Below are 26,664 nucleotides of genomic sequence, written 5' to 3' on the forward strand. Positions count from 1 at the left end.
GCAGTTGATGACGTCATTTCGTGCCATTGATTATAGCCTTGCCGTTGATTATAGATGAAATTTAATCAACGGGGCTTTAATCAACCGATTTCGCTGTAAAAGTGGGATAAAATACATATTATCACGTTATCATTGTTTAACATGTTATAAATTCGTTTGTTTTTTGCATCGACCAATTATTTCAACTAATGAAATAGCATTGCAGCTTCAAATTGTAAAACAACACAAACAAAAACCGTATTGAATAATATTTAATTCATTCAAAGATAAACATTCGTAATTATTTAACATACCATTCGTCAAGATTTATTCATAGTATAAACATCAAATCATCATGGAATCGATCCAATAAAACAATTTACTTTACCAAACAATACGCCAGCAACATTAACTCTTAGTTTATGTGATGAAAATAACATCGAAACACACGCTGAACGCAATGGTAATTAAGGAAGACCAGTATAATATCACCTTTTTGACAACTGTAAGTCGCCAAAAGGAACTTTGGTAATTTCTGACAACCTCTTAGCCGCACAAACAGAACATGGCTACCTTCTAATAACCTTTTAATCGGACAGTCAAAACATTTACACCAAATGAGAACCTTTAAGACGCCCAATCATAACTTGGCTACCTTCTGACAACCTCTAAACCGCCCAATCAGAACATGGCTACCTTCTCACAACCTTTTAATCGGACAGTCAGAACATTGAAACCTGATGAAAACCTTTAAGCCACCCAATCAGAACATGGCTACCTTCTGACAACCTCTAAACCGCCCAATCAGAACCTCGCTACATTCTGACAACCTTTTAATCGGACAGTCAGAACATTGCTACCTGATGAGAACCTTTCAGTCGGGCCAATCTAAACCTTGCTTTTACGGAGAACGTGAAATAGGCTAGGGTCTTAAAATGAATATATCAATTATTGAATTGTTTATCGAAATATGAAGTTTATGAGCGGGACCAACACAGAATGGCAGCATTTTGTGGAACATTTAAGAATTCGATCGGAAACACTTTTTGTCGTAAACTATGGCGTCAACCGAAAATAATGATTCACGTGTATTGTTGTTGAATGTAGGGAGCACCAACATGTCAAGGTTTTTTCTTTTTAACCGTGGCCATGTTTAATATGATGTCCATATATAAAGCTAATTACAGAGACATGTGAAACTGTTTGCGTTTACTTTAAATAGGACTAATAACATGACGTCAACGTTTTGTGCGCTAAACAGGACACGGCATTTTTAACGAGTTCTATAAGTTCATATGAGAGTATGCGTAAGTGCTAATTCGTTTTTTTATAATGACTGCTATCCTTTTAAATTGACACCCATATTAACCAGCACCAGAAATGTGGACACTTGTGTCTAATAATAATAATACCACGTTTACAATTACATTTTTGTGTGTGCTCTGTGCCCGAGCTTTATATTAGTACGTTTTGAAAAGAAAAGTTTAAGGTAAGACTCGCAAGTCATATGAAAAAAGACAGTTTTGCAGATTGTATACGATACAGGTAATTATTTGATGGGTTGTGGCATGGTTATCGACAATAATAAGCAACCCACATGTCCTAGCTTGTTTTTCTGTACGAAACAACATAACTCTATTGCAATCAAAAACAATCCAAACAAACAATCAGTAATGGCAGAGTACACCAATCTGTTCATATTTCCAGTATCTCATAAACAAACTCTTTATTTTGAATGTTCAGTTTATCCGATGAGAATTGGAAGCTACACAGAAAGAACATGTATTGAAAAGGCTGAGTTAGATAATTAATGATTGAGACACCATTTAACCACCAAAGGGATTGGTTCTATGGATCAGGCGACAGTAAACTATGTACGTCATTATGACGGCTTGAAGATGAATTATAAATGCATAGTTTCAAGCAATAACATAAATATATATATATGTTACATTATATATGATTGCTTCGATTCAGTGCGAACCAACCAGCTTATCATCAACGGTAACGTACGCACATACTAATATGCATTTATGTGCATATTAAATAAATGCAATGTTGTTCAAATCGTCGAAAATCAAAATAAATGCCTTTCGGAATCACAAAACAATGGAGCCATTATTAACCAAAGAAATGAGCACATTAATTGTTTATTTTAAAGCGTCGGATTTTAAAACCTCGCATAATCCGCTCATATTTGATATCTGTTAAAACTAGTCGGATTTGACTATCCGCTTACTCCTTTCACATTAAATGTTTGTTAAAACTTGTCGGATTGGACAACCTCGCTTACTCCTTTCTCTTCTATACACTTCGCAACTGCTTGCAGTATTTTGATCAGTCGTCTGTCCAATGCATTTAAATGCGGCCGTATTAAGACGGGAGCAACCGGATCCGGTTTCAGGGCGTCTTCCATTAAGCTGCTAAGACGTTCCGGGCCCATGTACAGTTTTAGGTATTTCAGCAGGGTCGACTTTCGGATAATACAGCACTGTGTTAGAGGAGCCAAGATTGACATGGCGTCATACGTTTGTCGACCGAATCTGAAAGGGACATTATTAAATAATTTACATTTTTCTAACTTTCCGTTTGAAGTTGGACGTCTTATGTACTGTAAAATCATTTGAGCCGTGCTCTATAAAGGGGGTTTAATGCATGTGCATTTAGTGTAAACACAGATTAGCCTGTGCAATCTGCACAAGCTAATCAGGGACGACACTTTCCGCCTAATTTGGATGTTTGCTAAGAAGGAACTCTTTGTAAAAGAAAACTATCATAAAATCGGAAAGTGTCGTCCCTGATTAGCCTGTGCGGACTGCACATGCTAATCTGGGAAGACACTTTAAACACATGCATAATACCCTTTTTTCACAGAGCTCGGTCCATTGATATTCGTGGGACATGTTCGTTGATTACGTGGGCTCACATATCAACGAATTTCGCACAAACACATTGACAAATCGAATTCAAATTCCTTGTGTTCTTTTTCCAAAATCAGAAATCAACAAATGTTCGACTTTCTTTTTTTAAACACGGCATTTAATGGCGACGAATGTCCATGATTTTACAGTTAATAAAGCGATCAACTTTTTTGTTTGATTTCAAATGGTGAATGTTACAACAAGTGCCTTTCTTTCATTCAATAATTTTCATTAGAAAGTTGCATAGTTTTGATAAAATATTGATTTTAAAGTTCTTGCGAGAAAACAAAAGACAAATAAAAAAATTGCACGCATCACAAATACGAAGATATCCGATGATGTAATAAGTTTTAATAAATAAACGCATCACGCTTCTAATTATAATCTATGTAATTGACGTAAAACGTTAGTCAGCATAAAGTAAGTGAAAGACTACGAAGTGATATCGACACGTACCAATCCAAAAGCTGAACATAATATAACATACCAAACAAAATAAAAAAAATAAAAATGCTATCAATAAAAATATCATGTTGTCCTCATAAGCACTATCGTCATACGAAATGCACGAACAAAAGCCACTTACCCGCGGCCATTATCGTACATAATGGGGAAGGTATAATTTCCCCATTCTTTGAACGTCGCGAAGCTGTGCCGGTCCTTGTTTCCTGTAAAATATATCAAACTGAAACTAAGACATACGTGTGCTGAAAAAAAGATGGCGTAAACGCCATTCGCAAACATTTAAGTTCCTTAACACGGAACTATAACAAATTGTGGGCCATCCATTTGCCCAATAATATATACGATATATTTGAGTAGATTCAGAAACATGGTAAAGTAATAAGTCTGATTGTATTTTTATACCTCATACTTAAGTGATTTGCACCATGCGGCTTGAAAAAGAACCAAGTTTCTCAAGTATAAAACCAGTAAATAGAGGAAATTTGTTGGATTTGGTGGACATCGATATAAATTCACGAGTGATCTATAATAACGAGTGAATTTAAATCGACATTTCACCAAATCAAACAAATTTTCTTTTAATGTATGCTTACAAATGATTGTTTTGATTTTTTGCCATTTCCGGACAATATAATTTCCCGTTGGGCGTCCCCAAGCATTTCAATAGAAAGCTCAACCGTATGTGTTTTATTTACATCAATGCAGAGTAGTACCCCTTGGTAAAATTGCCTTAAACTGGTTGTCAACTTGTCACAATGTGGAAACCAAAGATATCTTATAAATTGTTTTGTTAATACACTGGCAATTATCGATAATTTTCACTGTTCGTTTTTACTGTTTGAAACATTGATATATCAGTTTGAATTCACTTATATTTCTCTACAAACCATCGGAAAGCATAAAATAAATACCTTACGTATTGCAGAGATATATGACTTTATAGACATTATCAAATACAAATAACTGTCCTTGCAATGAAAAGAGAGAACGCATTTACAAGTGTGATATGTCGTCAATAAATCCACACTAATTAAGTTTTCATAATTTAATAGATCAATATTAAATTAAAGTTTTCCTATCGTTTATAATCAAACTAAATATGGGAAAGGAAAAATAAAATGTATACAGTTTCGCACGCCAAACACTTCTGTTGATATAGTGATACATGAACTCAAAGGTTTAATGCCGTGAATAACTTGGGTTCTGTGGTTTACATGTACATGTCTCTTAAATTTAAAATAAATTGACACAAATGATCCTGAAAACGAACGATGCAGAAACTTACGCCCTAAAAGGTCACCTACCGGACAGAAAGTCGAAGGTATGGGAGTCAATCATATCTAGGAGTATCTTGCCGTTGTTGTACGGGTCATCTTGGCGCACCTTGTCGCAAAGGTCATCGTTCGTTTCCCAGTATGCCTTGCGGAACTTGCTGAAGAGAAAAAACAAGGCTACCGTGAAACCACGTGATGTTAATAGAAAATGTGTTACTACGTCGTACATATTGCTAAAACATACATGCAACTTGGTGTGCTGGTTCCTTATGAAGACAGGAATACAAATGTTAGGTCAACAGATCATAGGTTAAGGTAATATGGCTTGTAACATGAAATGTCATAGGTCCAAACGTTCGTTTGAGTACCGTTTATACCTGTTCTGATAATCCTGGAGTCAGAGTTTTATTTATAAGAACACGAGGCGAACATTGGAGACTCTATATTATGTAATGGCATTGCCATATGTGTATGCATTGAACCATTATCATTAAAATCCTCTTAGAGTGAGTGTTTGAACAAAACTGTGCCACTCAGTTTAGTTATCAATATTAAATGTAATTGCTGGATGGTTTTTTGGTACTTTCTGTTAAATCTGTGGCGAAACCCAGGAAAATGTTAATAGCTTAACTGCCTGTATGTCAACTTACAAGGACCTTTTCACAGGTTGTGTAGTTAACCATTTAATTCTTTATATTGATAAATGTAAACATTGGCTCGAGTAAAAAACAATAATAAATTTAACGAAAGAAAAATGTAACCCTCAACTGGGCTCGAACCACTGACCCCTGGAGTAAAAGTATAATGCTTAAACCACTCGGCCATCCGTGTATGGACAGGAATATCCGCCAGTCCATGCATGCACAGGTAGAAGTAACGTACCCTGGGTAGCATTTTTCTAGGAGCCCAATATATTCAAATTAATATATAAAATCATGTTTAATGAGAAAAAAATTGACAAAGAGCCATGAAAAAAAATCCCCACCCTCTGATATTTGGAATCATACCAAGGTCATTAACATTAAGTTATCATAGACCTGTCTTCGCAGGCCGCAAAAATGTCAAAAATAGCTTTAATCCAAAACATCCCTTGGTCCAAGCAAGAATTCAAGCCCTTTTGTCCACCTGAATAAATCTTCGACAGACTTTCTAGTTCTTTTTTAGTTTTTTTCCCGTTAATTGAAAGCTCGCGTCCTATTCCTTTAAAATAACGAGGCCGGCCACATAATGCATGCATATGCAACCACTTATCCCTAAAAACTCATTCAAATACAATCAGAATGATTAGTATTTATCATTTATTTACATTTGTCAAAGCGTCATTGCTGTTGTTGACTTAATCCTTCTGTGCCAGGCTCTGTCAGTGTAATTCACTGCCAAGCCGGGTTTAAAAGCAATGGCTACTTTCGTTTTCAAGTAAATCAAATTTAGAGTTAAAACAGCTGTTGCAAACAAAAAATAAATTTTTGGAATTAGTTTTTAGGGGTAAAGGTTGCATATGCATGCATTATGTGACAAGCCTCGTTGCTTTAAAGGAATATGTCGCGAGCTATCGATAAAGGGGGAAAAACATAAAAAATATTGTTTGAAAGTCTGTCGAAGATTTATTCGGGTTGACAAACGAGCTCGATATTTTGCTTGGTTATCGGCCGACTGTGAGTTAACGGCTGGACAGATTTTTTTAAAGTAAAAACTTTTTTTTAAAGGTTGTCCAATTACCCATAAGAGGATCAAGGGGTGCTTTGGATTAAAGCTATTTTCGACATTTTTGCGGCCCGCGAAGACAGACACCGCCATTACAAATAATTCACAATGCGAAAATGGAAACCAGTATTAAAAAACCTTATTCCAGAGCAAATTGCAGCGTAAATTACTATGGCCGAGAGAGCACTCTAACCAGCAAAATAAAATTCTCCGGTATCAACCGACAATCATCGACTATCTCTGGAATCCTCCGTAAAAAGCGGTTATAGAGTAAAAAACTTACCCGTCTACATAATGCCTATTGTTTTGCTTGGAATCCCTTTGTTGTAATCGCTTTGAGAAAAATGATGCCCAGGTAAGTTTTACTTTTTGTGATTTATTTACGCTATTACAGGAACTAAAAAGCTTAACGTGTCTCTGTTGTAACATGTATCGCATGGGATTTGATTTGGTTTGAATATTACATCGCGTCAACAGTAGTTCATTTATACTGCAATGTCCGGCTCATTAGTGATAGAGGAAGGCCCCAAGCAGACTGCACTGGCGAATCTGTGAAGACATTACGCACATGCTTTAAGCTGTGTTTTCTCAGAATGAGGCTTATTTATTGATGCTCAATTCACTGTGTTTGCATAAATGGTATGTTTTTGAGTTACTATATTTTGTATTGCAGATAATTGTGGTTATTAGGGAATATTCCTGGACAAGAAACACTTCCCTAGCCTTGTAGTGGTTTGAAATTCAGTGATCATGACAAAATAACATAAAATCTAAATAAATATTACAAGTATAGAATTGTAGCTGTATATCTTTACGTGAAGTTCAGTTATATTGCGATCCTCTCATTGGTGATGGAGGAAGATCCGTATCACTATACAACTAAATCAAGTACTTACTCGATATATTTTAGAGCATGGTAAATGTTCAGTATTACTGTTTACTCACAAATATCATAACTACAACAAAAAATTGCGAATCTGAAACAAATGTTTATAATTATGTCAATTTAACAAAACGTGAAAAGGTCCCTTTCATACAGGTAAACATGCTTCCCAGTTTAACGGACCGCAGTGTTAGAACAGTGAAATATAATGGATAACGGTGAAAAGTTCCAAATAAAGCTCAAAACTTATATCCATTTAAAAACACTTGACGATTGTTTAGCAATTTGGAAAAGAACAGATACATCTCCAACTGAAAAAAAAAATCCGCGAAAAACTCTCAAATAGGGAAAATTCACGGCGTGAAATCTTCAGATTGGGAATAATGCGATGTTTTTTGTTAGGTGCTTAATGTCACTAAAGCATCTTATTATTATTGCACGTGTCTTTTGTTTTGGTAGAATGTTCTCTTTTTGTGATTATTTTATTTGTTCACTTGCAGTTGTCTATGCGCCAAAGGAAAGAAATTGTCGCATCTTTCCTGCATTTTGAGCATTTTCGGACGGCCGTTGATTTTTTTATTTGGAAAGTGCCGTTTACGGGTACTTTTAAAGAAGGAAAAAAGTCGCTGACATAATGTCATACCTATATGACCGTCTCCAAGGTTGATACCATGATTTCCGGGTTGCTATATTGCGCGAAGGGAGGTAACTCATCACGGAACCCTCGATGACGTCAGGGTGACCGCAGAACGCATGCGCACTGTTGCAGTAGTAATCGCACTTGCCGAAGAAACACAGGTTGCCCGCTGAAATGGGATATGGACGTGTGCGTTCACATATTGTTCCATAAATAGTTTTGTTCGCTAATATGTGAAGAATTGAAACTCGTATGTCACCATTTTGTTGTCAGTATTGTTTTCACTCGTCATAATTGTTAACCCATTTAAGCATATCGTGTAGAAAAAAGGCCTTGGCAAACAGCGAAGACCCAGATGAGACGCGGTGTCTCATCTGGGTCTACGCTGTTTGCTTCAAGGAATTTCTGTAAAAAATATTCTAAATATAGAAATAAACATACTAGACATCCCTAATTTTGGAAATAAATTTATCCAATTTAGAAGGATGGGAGAGTCCACTAGGCATAAATGGGTTAAAGATGATTATACATTTGAATCATATGTTAAGAATACAATTCAATTTGTCTTTATTCAGTAAACATTTTTAAATATTTGTTTATGAGCAGATCGGATTTTATAAGTCATAATATTTTTATTAACATATTTTGAATCATATGTGAATAGCACGATCTCATTTGTAAGTGTGTATATTTCTTGTGTCAACAAATGTGTCGGGCATGAGTATTATAGACCATATGTGACCATATTTGACAATTAAGACATGGTTGGTAAATGTCTCAATATTAACAATATATGTTCAATCAAGTAAAAGATCTCAGACGAAAATTACGGTGCGCGTTGACTTACCTGGCGAGTAGAACAGTGTCTTATACATGGAATCCGGCGCGATGGGTTTTAGCTCCGACGTGATGTTGAATTTACGACCAGTTGTGGGAGGGACCCTGTAGAATCCTAGGACCCTAAACATGTACAAGAACATTAGCCATATTCCAGGAGAAAATAAGACTCGTCCTGGGAAAATTGGGCTTAATGCACGTGCTTAAAGTGTCGTCCCAGATTAGCCTGTGCAGTTCGCACATTCTGATCAAGGACAATACTTTCCGTTTTATTCAATTTTTCATTTAGAGGAAGTCTCCTTTAAACGTAAATTCAGTTAAGGCGGAAAGTGTCGTTCCTGATTATCCTGTGGGAACACCACCTGTTAATCTGAGCGACACTTTATGCACTTGCATTAAGCCCAGTTTTCATAGTATGCGGTTAAAACCACTTACATAATCTTTATCGTTAAGATTAATATAAGTGGGTTAAGTTTATATAGGTTAAGTTGAACCAAATCTAAAAATGGTGGTGAAACAAGGGATTATTGATTTACGAAATTTTGAAATGTTGAAATATCAAGGAATGCATTTAATTTTATTTTTTATTTTTCCGAAATAGTTTTCGAAACGCTTTGAGACACTGACCTTATATGTTGGTGTGTGAGTCTAACTACATGACTTAAAGATCATGTTTGAGTTTTCTTTCTGGTCCATGAATTGTTTAGGGGCCTTGGGCTTAACCATTCTCGTAATAGCTGCTGTGCGACTTTAAAGTCTAGTTAGGGGCGTAATGTTTCACACACAAAATTCGTGTTTTATATAAAATACACATATCCCACTAAAGTAATATGGTTCTTACTTGTCAAGCTGGAAAGCAGCAATTTCCGCCACGTGACGTTCGATATCGTCGAATATGTAGTGATTCTCGCTCGCCTCAACCTCTCGCGGGTACCTGGAAAATATCACGTGACGTTGTCACCATGAACACCGACTGGGCTATTTGATTGGAAGCGATCACAGCCAATTATCGAATCTATTTAGACAAAAACATACGGCAGAGCTTGGCCGTATCTCTTTAATGGGTCGTTGCCCACATAAAGGCATGGGCCGTTATAAAAACATATCATTGTATTTCGTTTTTCAACTGAAATGAATCACCTTATTATTAATGTCGAGTGTTTCTTTTATTAGTGACTTAATTGTATTTATCAGCGAATGCTAAGAATAAATGCGGCCGCCATTTTGTTCCGTTGACGTCGAGCGATCAGATAATTTTCAGATATGAAAACACAGCCTAGAGCCGATATGATCATTGTTGCCCCTGTGAACACTAATCACGGTCCATTCATGTCGTTAACTTATGACTTGTTTATAGCAACAATATATGCGCCGTGCTCTGTGGAAAGGTGGTTTAATGCATGAGCGTAAAGTGTCGTACAAAATTAGCCAGTGCAGTCCGGGACACTTTCTGCCTTAACTGTTTTTTTGCGAAGATAATACTTTCTTTGAACAGAAAATATTATAAAATCGAAAAGTGTCGTTCCTGATTAGACTGTGCGGACTGCACGGGCTAATCTGGGACGACACTTTACGCACATGCATAAAACCCGTTTTTTTACAGAGCACGGCCCGTATATTATAACGGCATTACAAACCGCTTGCCAGATGATCATTTCAACTCTTGTTTAGATTGTTTAGGATAAATGTTGTCATAAATTAGTTCATATCGCTGTTTGAACTGCAAATGATATTATAAATTTTCAGAACTGGCAAGAAAAACGCAAAAACGTTTATTCTCATTTGAGTTTAGCGTCACTACAAATACATGCTTCTTGTACGAGGCCACAATATTTCCAAAATCCAAAATTATGAGGGTTGAAAAAATACAACAAACATTACATCCTAGACCCATTACGGTTATATGTTTTAATTAATGACGTGCATAGCTGTGGTGATATCGCAAGTAATCTCGACGAATTATTTGATATTAATTATTATTATTGTAATTATTGTTATTTTAAGAACATAAACGCTAACTGGTCCATTTAACATCAAACAGGGAATATTTTTTGAAAACGTTGCTTCATACCATTTACTAATGCTTGACCGTGTTAAAAACAACAAACCAAAAACGTATTCCTTTTTTATATTTGATACGAAATGAATGCATTCCTAGATATTTAATACAAAATGAATGCATTCCTAGATATGAAAGTTATGGGGGCATATCAACACTATTTTTCCCTAAAAGTAATATCTCGTGTTTGCTGTGTTCGCTACATGCAAAATGCATATTTGACAGATACACTTGATAACCGCCATTACTGTTCAACTTGATAAAATTCTTAGTTCAAAAACCTGATTAACTCCTTTACCTCCTAAATTCCATAATCACATTACCTTATAATTTATTATCCCATTACGTCATAAACTTTATTACCGCTTTAGCTCATACATTTGAATACCACCTTACCTCTTAAAGTCGATTACCGCCCTTGTATCATTAACGTGTTTACTCCCTTTCCCCATAAACTTGATTAACTCCCTTACTCCATACACATACACTTAAAAACCACTCTTACTCCTTTAGCTTGATTACAACACGTATATGATAAACTTGATAATCACCCTGACCTAATGAACTTGATCACAGCCCTGACCAGAGAATCGTGCTTAGGACTTACCCACTTACCTCATAAACGTGTTTATCGTCTTTACCAAATAAACTGGATTACACCCCTTACCTAATAAACCACATTATTCTCCTTGACTAATACACTTGACAATGTTCCCTTACCTCATAAATTTAATAACCGCCCTTCCCCCGTCGCTGAAACGGACATTTAGTTTGAACTGCGTGCCACCTTCGTTCTCCTCTGAAAAAAACGGACAGTTATGGTGTTATTAAAGCGATAAATATACATAGAATCAACGAATATTTCGTAAAATGAAATTAACCAATAATTAATTAGTTTTTCTTATAGCAAAAGTCGAAACGTTAACGCTAGATGTAGTACCGTTATTACTCTATGTTTTCGGACACTCTAAGTTTTCGGACACCCCTTTTTAGCAAAAATAATTATTTTTCGTGACTCTTAATTTTCGGACACAGGAGTTTTCGTCAATAATTAATGTCTCTTAGTTTTCGGACAGTATATTTCACGGCGTTTTTTTACACAATTTCTATCCTGCTTTGATATCTAATGATTATGACACTTCGATCATGGGGTTTTACAACCAGATTAACATCATAAAACATGGCAGGTGCACGCCTGAGGGCAACGGACCATTACATTTGCGTAAGTGAGTAAATAACCTTGTAAACCGGCATTAAACCATGGTTTCGCCCGATAGCATAAGCGTTATTACAATTGCCAGGGGTAGCGCCAATTAACAGTTAAATTATCCACCGCAATGGTACTACCACTTCTCAGTAAAATAACTGTGACAAATACTAAACGCTTCAAAGTGTGATGCACCCTATTACAAGTTTTACGAACAATGGAAGGTGTTAGACAACAACTGTCGGAAAGGAAAAAACAAAGAATTCATAGTTTGAATTTTTTATTGCGTTAATTACAGGTTCATACTAGCGAGTATCGGTACATTCATGCTAATCTTTGAACTCGTTGGTCAAAGTACAACCTTGTAGTAACTTTCTGTCAAATAAATTAAGCATTTAAAATTATTTAAAATGCAGTGCAAACATATATAACTGCAATGTATACTTAGCAGCATGGTATTTTACAAGCGCACGCTATTACCGGTAGTCGTTGATACAATTGAGGCTATTTTCGGACACTTCAATTTTCGACTCTCAGTTTTCGGACACCTCTATTTTGTTAATATTTTTCGTATCTAAGTTTTCGGACACGAAAAAATTTAATTATTTTTAAGTGTCCGAAAACATAGAGTTATTACGGTATGTGTGTCTGACGATACATCCCATATGAATTTCCCGCGACGATATCCGAACATTTACGAGCAAACGCGAGATTGGCTTCGGGCATTGATCAATCATTGATTGATTTATTGATATTAATTGTATTGTTCCTTTAAGACTGTTTCGATGGCGTAGTTTCCTTAACTTCACCCATTTAAGACCTGACTTAAAACGCTGTTTGAACCCGACCCCTGGACGTGTTTTTCTGTATAAAGTGGAGCAACGAACTACATGTACAATAATGTTACCGCTGATGTAGCAAAATGTTCATTTTTTTATTATTTATATTTTGCAAGTCTCAGCAAATTAGCAGTCTAATGAGCAACAATGGTCCCCGGCCTAGTCTAATGAGCAACAATGGTCCCCGGCCTAGTCTAATGAGCAACAGCGGTCCCCGGCCTCTTCCGGCGCAAAGGCGCGGCGGAGACAAGCCCTTGAAACTCATTTCCGTTCTTACGCATTTTATTGCTTGAAACGCTGATAGCATCTCGTATAATTATCCAACATGTTTCCCCGTGTATACATGATCTTAAGGTGGTGTAACAGACGTTAATGTATTGAACGACATCGTTGATTATGTTTATTGACAACAGATGTAGCTTTTTTTTTCTTAGCTCAGCGGCGCGTGGATTCACGCATAATGGTGTATCTACTTTTAAAGTGTTTTTCTTTTCAAGTGAAAGTATAAAGTATAATTTTATATATCTCCCCTGAGCATGATCAATGTAAATGAACAAATAAAACATACGTAATGTCATTAATTGTGCCTTGCTCTGGGAAAAGCGGTCTTAATACATGTGCGTAAAGTGTCGTCCCAGACGAGGCATTGACGTCCGCGCAGGCTAATCGGGGACGACACTTTCCGCTTTGTGGCATTTTCCTTAAAGTCTCTTCTTATCGAAAGTCAAGTTTGGGCAGACATCGTCGTTCCTGATTGATCAAATGCATTAAGCCCCATTTTCTCAGAATTATTCTTACATTATTCCAACTTACTGTCTTATTATATCTGTTTACACGTTATATTTACTCTGTTAAGCAGTATTTATATTATAAAAGTTATGAAACCCAGTTTTGGCAGACATCAAACGTATTTTCTCCTTAATATTTCTTAAAAGTTAGTTGGAAAATACTTATCACAGTTCACGGCTATCAAAAGCACGTCAAACAGTGTCGCAATTACATGTTTAAAATTTGATATATCTTTACTCGCACATGAAAAACGTGGCGTATGAAAACTACTGGGTTTTAAAAAATATGGTGTGATCAGTGAGAAATATATATTGTGTGGGGGTGTTAAAACTAACGTATGTGAAAAAATAGAGGGGACAACTATGCTGTGTGTAACATTTTTTGTGTGAAAAGTATGGTGTGTTGCCTTGGTATAATATGATTCGCGTTCTGAGAAAACTGGGTTTAATGCATGTGCGTAAAGTGTCGTCCTAGATTAACCTGTGCAGTCCGCACAGGCTAATCAGGGACGACACTTTCCACTGTTATGGTATTTTTAGTTTCAAGAAAGTCCCTAATTACCGAAAATCAAGTTTAGGCGGAAAGTGTCGTCCCTGATTAGCCTGTGCGGACTGCACAGGCTAATCTGGGATGACACTTTACGCACATGCATTATGCCAAGTTTTCTCAGAACACGACTCATATAATCAATGACTTAGATAACCCTAAACAGTCCCAACCTGTTTCCGTTATAGGCAGATTCCGGAGGTCTGACATGAGGGCTTCCAAATTAGGATCATCGGGATCATAGAGCGAGAACCGCCGGATGTTTCTATGCACCAACTTCCAATGCGGCAGCGGAGGGTCGTCCGGCTTCCTGTGAAGAAAATTCTGATTATTTAGTTTAAACTTATTTACATAATATTGGTTTTGAATGTATCCGCGCCGGAGTCTCCATAATATGTTAACGCGGAATGTGACCCAGCTTGCAATAGCTTATTAACTTTCAAGACTCATGAAAAAAAATAGCCTTTTGTTCTTCCAGGTCAACAAAATAAGGCTCAACTTTAAGGTTGCAAAAAAGTGAGAGAGAGAGAGAGAAAGAGAGAGAGAGAGAAAAAACAATTAAAAAATGAAATTTTCATAACAAATAAATAGCATCAATAAACAAACATTCGTATATAAATAAGCTTTTTAAGTCTCAATAAAATGTCGCATACAGAAAATACTCACTGTTTAATACTGTCGTATCCTTCCAAAGTCGATGCTGACCTCCGGGAAACGGCGCCGAGCTTTCGCGTCATTTCAGCCATCGTTAAATTCCAGAAGAAGCTCGGAAAAAAATACAGCACCGAGCTACTTGACTTCAACTTCTGTATCATCGCGTCGATACTTTGGTCTTTCATTTCTACGCGATCGTCTCGTACAATGTTCGCGCCGGGCGCGTCATCAGCCTCCTTACGACGCTTGGAAGTTTCTCCGTCAGCGGAACGCTCCCTGGCCCTCTCCTCCTCAACTTTCGCGTGACCAGCCGCGAATTCCGGTCCAGCGCCCGCATGTAGTCCTCGCTGTATTGCGGCGGCGGCGTCCTTGGAACTTGATCCATCGCTCCCCTTATTGTAGATTTTCTCCTTCAAGATTAACGTGGTCTCGTGAGAATGATGGCCTAAACGCGAGAGGAGCAGGACATTGACGATTGTGAACACCAAGATGACCGGAAGCGCCACCACCGTGAGTATCTTCACGTAGCGGACCATCTTTCTGATCATAGTGGACAGGAGCTCCGATTGTGTGAGAACCATAAAGGTATCTGTTGAAAGAAAACACGATTCAAAGAGTTTATTTGATAGCAATTTTTATAATTTAGAAACAATAGCATTGAAATCCTTGAGCAATAGCGTTTCACTTGGTGTGAGAAATACGAATAAACACATATATTTGGTTGCAATAAATAAAATTGAAAAACAATCGTATTGGTATCATATTTTGATTTTGATTCAAACAAACTGACTAGATATGTATATAAAAAAAAAACACTTAATGGTTTACACACACATACATCTCTGAGAAATGAATGCATTAAAACAAATTCTGTTCGTGTATGCAATCATTCGTGTAAATATATGTTATTTTGTAAACTGTTAAACATGTATGTAAATATATATGTAAATAACTTTTACTGATAAATGCATGTACCTGAAATCAAACCCTATAGAATGCCTACGTGAGTGTTTCTATATTTTTGGCTCTCTAACAAGGAATATACAAAAAAAAGGCTACCTAGATTTAATATCCATTTTTGGTTAACTCAACTTTGTGTGTCAAATATATACTAAATATACCGTTCATATTTAAATTTACACTTTTTAATACATAAACTCTAGTTACATTTCATTAGACTAGAACTTACATTTTTCTCCGAAATGACCCAATAACCCTGGTCTAAGACAAATACACGCTATATTTTTTTTTTCCTTCCATTGCTTCCAAACGTTTATTTATTTATTTATCTTTTTATTGCATCTTCACAATCAAAATGTATCTATATCTATATATATATGCAGATATCTAACATGATGCAACATATCTCACCATTAACCGGTTGTATATTTCTTTGTCATGTGTTGCATGCGGAATGATGGGCATATTGCCTTTTTTCCTGAATAAACATCTACGTTATTATATATTATCTGTTCCGCTGATGAATTTACATATTATCACACTGAAATCATCAGTTGCATTTACAATTATATAAAAGCCTCTGTGTTCAGGTTTGATATGTACAATGCTCTTTACAAAACAATTTAATGCGCAAAATAAGATACGTTTCTTCAGCGGTTAATTTTTTTTGCGAATTAGCAGAATTTACTCTTTAAAACCATGCTTAATGATTAAATAAAACTTCTGATGATTTTTTTGTTAAGAATTAAACTTGAAATTCCCGTTTGAAGTTTTGTAATTACGATCCATAAGAATTGTAAAGATTCATTCGGTCTATCAATATTCGGACCGTGCTCTTTGAAAAGGGAGTTTAATGCATGTGCGTGAAGCGTCGTCCCAAATTAGCATGTGCAGTCCGCACGGTCTAACAAGGTACGATACTTTCTGCCTTAACTGCAATTATGCTAAGACGAGACTTTCTTTAAACGAAAAGAATTCATTAAAGCGGAAAGCGTCGTCCCTGATTAGCTTATGCGGACTGCACAGGCTCATCTGGAACGACACTTAACGCACATGCATTAAACCTCTTTTTCACATAGCACGACCCATTTGTATTAACCGGCACTATCGCTATAGTTGCATAATGTGAGAATCCGGAATGTTCCCTCACGCCTCCTTACGAATATTGAAACACAACGGAATCATAGCTGCAAAGTCAAGTGATTCAATCATTACTTAAAGTTTCTTCATTTCGGTATGATCTTTCGATGAGGGAGAAATCCGGAGTGCCTGGATAAAATCCTATCTAAACGTGATGTAATTAAACTCGCATGCGCTTGAACGAAAATTGCACCCGTGTTTACCAATCCACGTGCAGCAACACGTAAGCTTACGAGAAAGTCCTTTTTATAAGAGACGTCCATCTCCACTACTTTAAATCGTATGCGAGCCGCGCTCTTGGAAACCAGGCCTTAAAGGGATCTTTTCACGGTTTGGTTAATTGACAAAATTGAAAAAAAGTTGTTTCAGATTCGCAAATTTTCGTTTTAGTTATTATATTTGTGAGGAAACACTATTACTGAACATTTACCATAGTCCAATATAGCCATAATATGTATCTTTTGACGATTTGAAAACCTAAAAATTATAAAGCGTTGCAACGCGAAACTATTGAATAATTTGGAGAGTTCTGTTGTTGTCGTTTAAATTTACGGAACTACGAAGATTGCTTATATAAGGTATAAAATACTTAAGTTGTGTTTACCCGGCGGAATAGCCGAAAGGGTTAATGCGTTTTTACTTCAGACTAATTCCAGGACTCCGGGGGTCACTGGTTCGAGCCCTGATACCGGCTACTTTTTTTGTCTTTTTTGAAAATTTATTCTTGATTTTTTACTGGAGCTTTTAAGATCCAATGTTTACATTTATCAATATAAAGAATTTAATGACACACTTCAAAATATGCCAAAATCTGTGTAAAGGCCCCTTTAAAGTGCCGTAGCAGATTAGCCTGGGCACTCCGCTCATGCTATGCGTTATGACACATTCCGTCTTAACTGGATTTTCGAAGAAAAGAGAACTCCTTTAAAAGGAAAATACCATAAATACCGGACAACACAGGCTAATCTATGACGATCCTTTACGCATATAAAGTAACCCCTGTTATACAGAGTGAGTTTCGTGTATGGTTTGTTGTGTTACATTACCGTGTCTCTCGTGTGTCAGTTTGCCATTTACCAACAGTTCCACATACATAACACTAACTTTTTAAGTTTAAAGTAAAAGTTGTTACGTCAACACTTTTTGGAAACTAGGAGCAGAAAATGTTTAAAAGTAAGGTTAACTCGATAATAAAAGGAATAAGGATTAGAAAACACTGTACGCACATGCATTAAGTCCACTTTTTGTTACACAACGATGCTCAAGTACTTTGAAATTGAAATAATCTTGAATCACACTTATTCACGTTAGTTTAGTCTGCTCAAAGAGTAAGTGTTACTTTTAATCTTGAGAAATGGTATTTAAACAAGTATATATTTCCTTACAAAAGACTATTTCCTTGTGAGAAAATGATCAAACATTAAACAAACCCGAGAGGTTTAACGCTACTACATCATTCATAACCAGTTACTGTCGTAAGAAAACTGCAAGTCAAATCCAATGTTACCGGTTAATCAGAAAACTGCAAGTCAAATCCAATGTTACCGGTTAATCACGCGCGTTTAAACTCCAATCTTACTAATACACACATATATGATGAATCCAATTACGTAATAACGAGTCAGCAGCCCGGTTTCAGTCAATAAAACTTGTGCACGGTGAGTACTTTTGTTTGAAGTGTCAATTTCCTGTGCAAGACCAAATGCTCTGTTGGGGGTGGCGCAAATACCGAGCGTCACATTCAGAAAAGTATACATCAAATCTGCATTATGTATAGCTGAGAGGTTTCTTATTAGTCAACAATGATTAAGAAATCGAAAATTACTTAAAATAAAGATTTATTACTAAATATAGAAGTTTATTACTTCTAAAAGATGTAGGTTTATTACTTAACATATAAGTTTATTATTTAAGGCTGCTTTTTATTATTTAACGTATAGGTGAATTACTTAAGAATAAGTTTATAACTTAAAAATAAAAGTTCATTACTTAAGACATTGGTATATTACCTAAAAAATACGCCTATTACCTAACATATGAGTATATTACTTTAGATATATGTTAATTACATAAGATATAGGTTTATCACTGAAGATATAGGTTTATTTCTTATGATATATGTTTATTACTTATTGTATAGGTTAATTACTACAGATATGGGTTTATTACTAAATATATAGATTTATTACTTAAGATATAAGTTTAATGCTTTTCTTCCAAAGACACGTGGACATTTCATTTAACAAATTTTACCATTATGAAGTGTACACGTTGAATTGTACTTCTGCATTTATAAAGTTAAAAGCTAACTGCGTTTTTATGAACGATACGTGGTGAATGCATTAATCTCGTTTAATGTTAATGAGGTCAAAACTTTGATGTACAAAAATGTACTTTAAAGGAAAACAAAATAAGCCAATTATATTGCTTACAAAGCCACTTATTTAATTTCAATTAATGATAAAAAAAGGATCTCAATAACCTCATTTTATAAGTATGACGTGTACATTCTGTAGTACAAAATATACATTACTACTTTACGCATGTAAACTAAAATTGGTATAAACATTAAACTCTACATTAAATCCCACACTCTGCGATATTCAATAAACCCAGTATGCCTACTGAGTAGATTAAGTGTACTAAAAGTATATAGCTCTATATCCGTATATATCATAGTACTAGTTCTGAATATGTAAATACGATCACTGCAGCTATTGTATTGTTTAAAACCCCGTTATACTATACACTGCAGAATATCTCTTTACAAAAAAATAATTTAAATCTTTCCATTTATTGGTTATTATTTTTCAAAATACCATTGTATTTGACACATTAGATGCGGTGTTACGTTTCCTCCCACTCTTCGTTCAAAACCTATAACCGCTCGTGGTGTTATATTGAATACATTTTCGCACTGAATGAACCGGTTTATTCTGGTTGTGGATATAGCACGTGTTACTTCAATATGGACATTGAAATAAAAAACCTTATCCTGCGCCTTTGAACTGTGCAAAGCAAATTATTATTTTATTGAAACAATAGTAATACAATCAAGTTCGCGTCATTAAACTAAGCAAGGCATATTAATATCATGTTGAAATAGCTGTAATATAATCAAGTTGTAGTAGTAGAACAGGGACCTATACAGGTCCCTGAGTAGAAGGAGTTGCAAAAGTAGTAGTTTTGTATATACAAAACGCAACGTGTTCTTGTTGTTGAGATTTTATGTTTCCGATGATTTTTATGATTATATTTGTGAACATTATTATAAGTGTTATTGTCATGATGGTTGTGGTGGGTGTGCTGCTGATGATGATGATGGAGTAAGTAGCTGTGATGATGATTATGAAGACAGCTAACAAAGAAACTGATGCCGCTATGTCCATGACACTTTGCGAGCTAAAGGCCTGGTTAGTTTGTTGAATATTACGACAAGATAATCGATTCGGTGACAGATTGCGAACACGGCACCTACACCCATTCATTATTATTATAATTTCATTTCTATCTATTCGAACGTCGTTACAGCGCAAAAAGTGATAACAATCAGGTTATTTGAATAGTGATACGCCATATTGAAATCTCTTTGGAAGGTTACAGCTGTTCATCGTGTCTTTGTTTTGGAAACAGTAGTTACTCGAGTATCGCTCTGGGAAAACAGGGCTTAAGGCATGTTAAATATCGTCCCAAAGTACCCTGTGCAGTCCGCAATACCATACAAGCGGAGAGTGTTTTCCCTGATTATACTGTACACACATGCATTAAGCCCCGTTTTCCTACAATACCATACAAGCGGAGAGTGTTTTCCCTGATTATACTGTACACACATGCATTAAGCCCCGTTTTCCTACAATACCATACAAGCGGAGAGTGTTTTCCCTGATTATACTGTACACGCATGTATTAAGCCCCGTTTTCCCAGAGCCAGGCTCATTAGGATTGAATTGGTCTGTTTTATTCTACGGCAATTGAATTGATATGAGTCGTGATCTGTGAAAAAGGGGTTTAATGAATGTGCGTTAAGTGTCGTCCCATATTAGCGTGTGCTGTCCGCACAGATTTATCATGGACGACACTTTCCGCTTTTATGATATTTTCACTGTAAAGGACATCACTTCTTAGCAAAATCCCAAGTTAGGCGGAAAGTGTCACTGATTAGCCTGTGCGCACTGCACAGGCTAATCTGGGACGACTCTTTACGTAAATGCATTAGCCCCCTTTTCACAGAGCACGGCTCATATATTTTTTGTATAAAACGTTTAGACTAGTGAGTAGATAGATAAAGCATATTCTGACTTTTGAAGACATTTGTATAGTTAACCGAACGGTTAACAAAAAAGAGGAATTGGTAAGTGTCGTTATTTGGAAACAGTTTTTTACTAATGACAATTCAGCATAACATATCAATCACGCTTGCCAAACGTCCCGATTTTCGTGGGGCATTCCAATATTTCGGCTCTTTGTTACACTGTCACGATTTGGGACGATTCGTCCCGACATACGTATAAACAATCGTGGTCCTACAAGTTTAACTTATAGTGATATTATGGGCATCTAACAGTTTATAGGTGTCTATCGCAACCGTTGTTTATTTTTGGTGTTTTCACTTCATATACACTTATATTTGTTAATGCAGCATCAAAGACACAATTTTGTTTTACGGGTCATTTCGGCTTACAGGACTGGGTTGGTCACGTAAGAAATCGAATATAAAATATATTTTATAAACAACTGGTAGCAAGATGAGTTGCAGATAATTGGTAAGTAACCACATTCTAACTAACTCGTTTGACCTGTAAATTCTTTTCAGCTCAATTCAACAGTGAAATATGCCCATAATATCACTTTAAAGTGAGTTAGTTAAAATGTGGTTACTGACCAATTATCTGCAACTCATCTTGCTACCAGTTGTTTATAAAAATATATTTTATATTCGATAATTATCTTACGTGAACCACCCAGTCCTGTAAACCGAAATGATCCGTAAAACAAAAATGTGTCTTTGTGTCGTATGAACGAATCTGCACTAAAAATAAATTTAGAATCACATCGTACATGCATGATTAGTTGTCAAACGAAAGTACGGTTGATATTCAAATGCATTATTTTTCTCCTTTCGGGATATTGTTTTAGTATGATGATGCTGCATTAACAAATATAAGTGTATATGAAGTGAAAACACCAAAAATAAACAACGGTTGCGATAGACACCTATAAACTGTTAGATGCCCATAATATCACTTTAAAACTCGCTTAAGCAAGCTCCGTTTGGCTTAAACCAACCATCGCTAATCCCTTCATTGACCCCTATTATCAACAATAAAGACTGTATCAATTCTGTATTTAACACCTAAGCACCGATTTATCGGAAAAATAGGGAATTTATAAACCATGTTGGTTTTATATAGGAGTAGTGCATTGCTACCAATAGATGTATTGTTATGAAATACAAGGCAATGTCGCAATCAAGTCCAAATGTACTATTATCCGGTGTATTATGCCGCCTGAGGTTTAATTAGGTATGTATAATCTATCAAACGACGAATGTGTATATCAAACAAATATATAACATAGCAAATGCTAATATAATGAAAATAAGTGCTTTTATTAATTTCAAATTAATACTCGTACAGATATGAGTTTGGGTGCGATTACTTTTCTTACAGTGTCCCATAAATATTGATTACGAGAACTCGCCAAATGGCTGGGCTAAATGCAGGCGTGTAAAGTGTCGTCACAGAGTAGCCTGTGCAGTCCGTACAGGCAAGTCACGGACGGCACTCTCCGCCATCGGGGGACAACAGCGGCGTAATTTGCCGAACGCTTTACGGAAATTACCGATCATCAAAATCATCGTTTTCAGCTCTAAGTATATTTTTTTGGTGTTTTAATTTCAATGTTATTACATCGCATTCCTTTACAAAATATATTTTTTACATCAGAATTCTGCCGGTGATCTTTAATGGAATGTTTCGTGTTATTATCTTCTTTACGCAAATCTAGTCTCTAGGGAAAGTGTCATCTCTGGTTTTGCCTGACTAGTCGACACTTTTATAATGTATCGAATTAGTGCATTAATTATATAGCGTGCAAAAATAAGTCTGACGTATCTATTTAAGAACGCTTTTAAATGTAAAAAGATGATAGGGAAAGATTTCTGTTCAGGATCCTATCACGCAGACGTCAATATTGGCGCAGACACTCCTAATTGCCGTCTCTAACAAGGGTTGAACATGAACGCGCATTAGGAAAACCCAGATGAAAAGGATCGCATTTCAGCTTATGTCAATTTCTGTCACAGAAACATGGTAAACAGATCGCTAATGCATCGGTTAATTATTTCATTTGTCACTTCTTTGAAGCATCAAGCAAAGCGTGATTTCCATTATCCAATGCAATACCAACGGGAAGTCAAAAATCAAAGTATTTCCGTTACTAACAGCAATACCAGTCTCTGGAAAGGTAGAAAAGGAAGAACGCGGGTGCGAAAATAAATAGAACGCCAAAGTTTCATTTGCTGAGAGAAACTAATATGTTTTGTTCGTTGGCATGACGTGTGTGTATTTCAAAATTTATGAGGTCCTTTCCGAGCCAGAGGCTACATTATATTTGGACCCGGAGTGTTCCCTAGCACTACCTAATTAACTTACTAGAATCAAGAAAGTTGGGGCGAATTCGAATTATCGCTGTTATTTCAAGCTATGTCGTTGCTACTGAAAGATTTTTTGGATTTTGGTGTGGCCTTGTCTTGTGGGGGAAGCCGGTGTACCCGGGGGAAACCCCAACTGTCCGGTATGTTGACCACCAACCAAACGCTCATGCTGCCGGGACCGGGAATCGAACCCGAGTCGCCCAGCTGAAAAGTGAGTATACCAACCACTGCGCTCGCCGGAAAGCAACTTTTTGGCATGACGTCGAGTTATCTTGGCGTGACGTTGAGTGACGGTGGTATTATGTTGGGTCAAACTTTCAAAACGTGGTGTCAAAATAGGAATAAGGTTGAATTAATTTCCGGTTGAGTCCATTATACATTTTGTTGAGTCCATTTGATATGCTTGTTTGGTCCAAATGTAATAATGCTTGGAGAAAATGACATTATTTATAGACAATATGGCATAAGATTTAGCCAAACAGGCATTATGTTGGGTAAAGATGACATTTGATTGAGTATATTTGGCATTGAATTTAATCATGTAACCATTTAATTGGGTAAAAACAACAACATTTGATTGAATAAAGTTGGCGTAATTTTAATAAATTAAGTTGACATAAGCCTTTGATAATTTTATTCTAAATTAAATAACCTTAAAATGAGTAAAGTAAACATAAGGTTAATTCTTTGTGACATAATGTTTGGCCTAAGTGGCATAAGATTTATACAGATTTGCATTATGTAGAGACAGGTTGAGGTTGTGTTTGGTCAAGTTTTCATAAGGATGATTGAAGTTTGTATAAGATCGGGCTAAATTGAGATGCTAGGGCAAGTTGACTCGAGGTTGAGTCAAGTTTGGGTTATGATGAGTCCAGTTTTCATTAGGTTGATTCCAGTCTGTATAAGATCGGGTTAAATTGACACGATGTTAGGGCAAGTTGACTCGAGGGTGAGTCAAGTTTAGGTTATGTTGAGTCCAGTTTTCATTAGGTTGATTCCAGTTTGTATAAGATCGGGTTAAATTGACACGATGTTAGGGCAAGTTGACACGAGGTTGAGTCAAGTTTGGGTTACGTTGAGTCCAGTTTTCATTAGGTTGATTCCAGTTTGTAAAAGATCGGGTTAAATTGACACGATGTTAGGGCAAGTTGACACGAGATTGAGTCAAGTTTGGGTTATGTTGAGTCCAGTTTTCATTAGGTTGATTGAAGTTTGTATGAGATCGGGTTAAATTGACACGGTGTTAGAGCAAGTTGACACGAGGTTGAGTCAAGTTTGGGTTATGTTGAAACCAGTTTTCATTAAATTGATTCCAGTTTGTATAAGATCGGGTTAAATTGACACGATGTTAGGGCAAGTTGACACGAGGTTGAGTCAAGTTTGGGTTATGTTGAGTCCAGTTTTCATTAGGTTCATTGAAGTTTGTATAAGATAGGTTTAAATTGACACGATGTTAGGGCAAGTTGACACGAGGTTGAGTCAAGTTTGGGTTATGTTGAGTCCTGTTTTCATTAGGTTGATTGAAGTTTGTATAAGATCGGGTTAAATTGACACGATGTCAGGGCAAGTTGACACGAGGTTGAGTCAAGTTTGGGTTATGTTGAGTCAAGTTTTCATTAGGTTGATTGAAGTTTGTATAATATCTGGTTAAATTGACACGATGTTAGTGCAAGTTGACACGAGGTTCAGTCAAGTTTGGGTTTTGTTGAGTCAAGTTTCCATTAGGTTGATTCCAGTTTGTATAAGATTGGGTTAAATTGAGATGCTAGGGCTTGTTGACACGAGGTTGAGTTAAGTTGGCATTATGTTGAGTCAAGTTGACATCATGTTGAGTCAAGTTGGCATTAGGTTGAGTCAAGTTGGCATCAGGTTGAGTCAAGTTGGCATTAGGTTGAGTCAAGTTGGCATCAGGTTGAGTCAAGTTGGCATTAGGTTGAGTCAAGTTGGCATCAGGTTGAGTCAAGTTGGCATTAGGTTGAGTCAAGTTGACATTATGGTGGGTTAAGCTGGCATCATATCGAGTTAATACGGTTTAATGTTACACCAAACGTTATACGTGTTGATTGATTTGTACTTTGTGCCAAGTCATTGATAAGTGATGTTTTGTTTTGGTATTAAAATGTTCGGTCCATGTAACGTGTTGTATTATCATGCTTTTAAACCCAACCAAAAATATCGTTAACACGGGCCTGATGTTCTATGAACCGAATAGAAGCACCATACAACTCAAAAGTGTATTATATTCGCCGAATTTTTTATTTCACACGGGCCTGTTGTTCTATGAACCGAATATAAGAAACATGCAACTCAACAGTGAATGGTATTTGCCAATGTTTTTATTTCATTAAAGCATCATTAAATACACTGAATTTTCTTGAAATAAATACCACTGAACAAATAGTTGTGGATAAACAACAAAATTTCAATTTGACTCAAGTCGATTTCAAGTCTATCCAGCATGGCAACTTAACTCCACCAACCGGCTTCTTGTCCTGGGGAACAAAACGCTAACTTAACTAGACCTTATGTCATTGACTCTAAAACTTGGAGAAATTATAATAGATTGCTGCCCAGTGAAGTATTATCCGAGTTTCAAATTTCATAATATGCATATCTGAGCATAGACTCGAGCTATTGAAGAATTTTACTTAAATTTCAAAAGTTTACTGGCAGGTTGCAGTAATATAACAAATGAGATTTGGTTTTAAAAAGATCGTACATATATTGTATTAGTAACACTTTTGCAGTATACAAAATCGGCGTACTTACCACTAAATGTCGATAGTGACATTTCCCCACTGCCAAATATGATTTAGAATGTTATAACAAAGTCCACGCATTTTCATAATATCAGGCTTGCCTGCATTCAAGGTCTCACCATTTAAAAGGTTTAAACTCCGTTCAAATAGAATTATTAAAGCACTGTTTCAGTCACTTTAAACGTAATCAAGTCCCATTTAATATTTCCTAGTCTTAAGAGGCGTGCGTTTAAGTCAGTTACTGTACAGAACACGTCTTATGGTTATTAAATATTACAAACGAGATGACTGCATCCACTGTTATTAGTTCCCTTGTAGAATAGCAGTTTGCTTACGAAAGTCATGTTTAGTTATAC

The 26,664-nt window shown here is 36.2% G+C and overlaps 1 protein-coding gene across 9 annotated transcripts; it reads right to left on the reverse strand.

Annotated features, from left to right (window-relative positions):
- Nucleotides 1-238: 238 nt before the first annotated feature.
- Nucleotides 239-26,664, reverse strand: LOC127864519 (extracellular serine/threonine protein CG31145-like). 9 transcript variants are annotated; one of them, XM_052404172.1, is made up of 10 exons: nt 26,319-26,664; nt 14,807-15,383; nt 14,314-14,450; nt 11,480-11,558; nt 9,542-9,634; nt 8,711-8,823; nt 7,870-8,032; nt 4,670-4,797; nt 3,487-3,568; nt 239-2,522 (listed from the first exon to the last, which is right to left on the reverse strand). In XM_052404172.1, exons 1-10 carry the CDS (start codon nt 26,338-26,340, stop codon nt 2,240-2,242), a joined length of 1,677 nt encoding a protein of 558 aa, XP_052260132.1. In that variant the 5' UTR covers nt 26,341-26,664; the 3' UTR covers nt 239-2,239. The 9 variants fall into 9 exon arrangements, with proteins under 9 accessions (XP_052260132.1, XP_052260138.1, XP_052260136.1 ...); XM_052404178.1 differs by lacking the exon at nt 26,319-26,664 and adding an exon at nt 18,484-18,531; XM_052404176.1 differs by lacking the exon at nt 26,319-26,664 and adding an exon at nt 18,440-18,516.

This window comes from Dreissena polymorpha, chromosome 1, assembly GCF_020536995.1.
Source record: "Dreissena polymorpha isolate Duluth1 chromosome 1, UMN_Dpol_1.0, whole genome shotgun sequence".
Classification (NCBI taxonomy): Eukaryota; Metazoa; Mollusca; class Bivalvia; order Myida; family Dreissenidae; genus Dreissena; species Dreissena polymorpha.

Excerpts from the sequence above, each read along its gene's own strand:
- LOC127864519 (XM_052404170.1), bottom strand. The coding sequence starts at position 17,989 with ATGTATGTGGAACTGTTGGTAAATGGCAAACTGACACACGAGAGACAC. Across the intron at positions 8,824-9,541 it reads GCTGCTTTCCAGCTTGACAA|GGTCCTAGGATTCTACAGGG; the intron begins GTAAGAACCATA and ends GTACATGTTTAG. Across the intron at positions 8,033-8,710 it reads GACACTGTTCTACTCGCCAG|CGGGCAACCTGTGTTTCTTC; the intron begins GTAAGTCAACGC and ends ATCCCATTTCAG.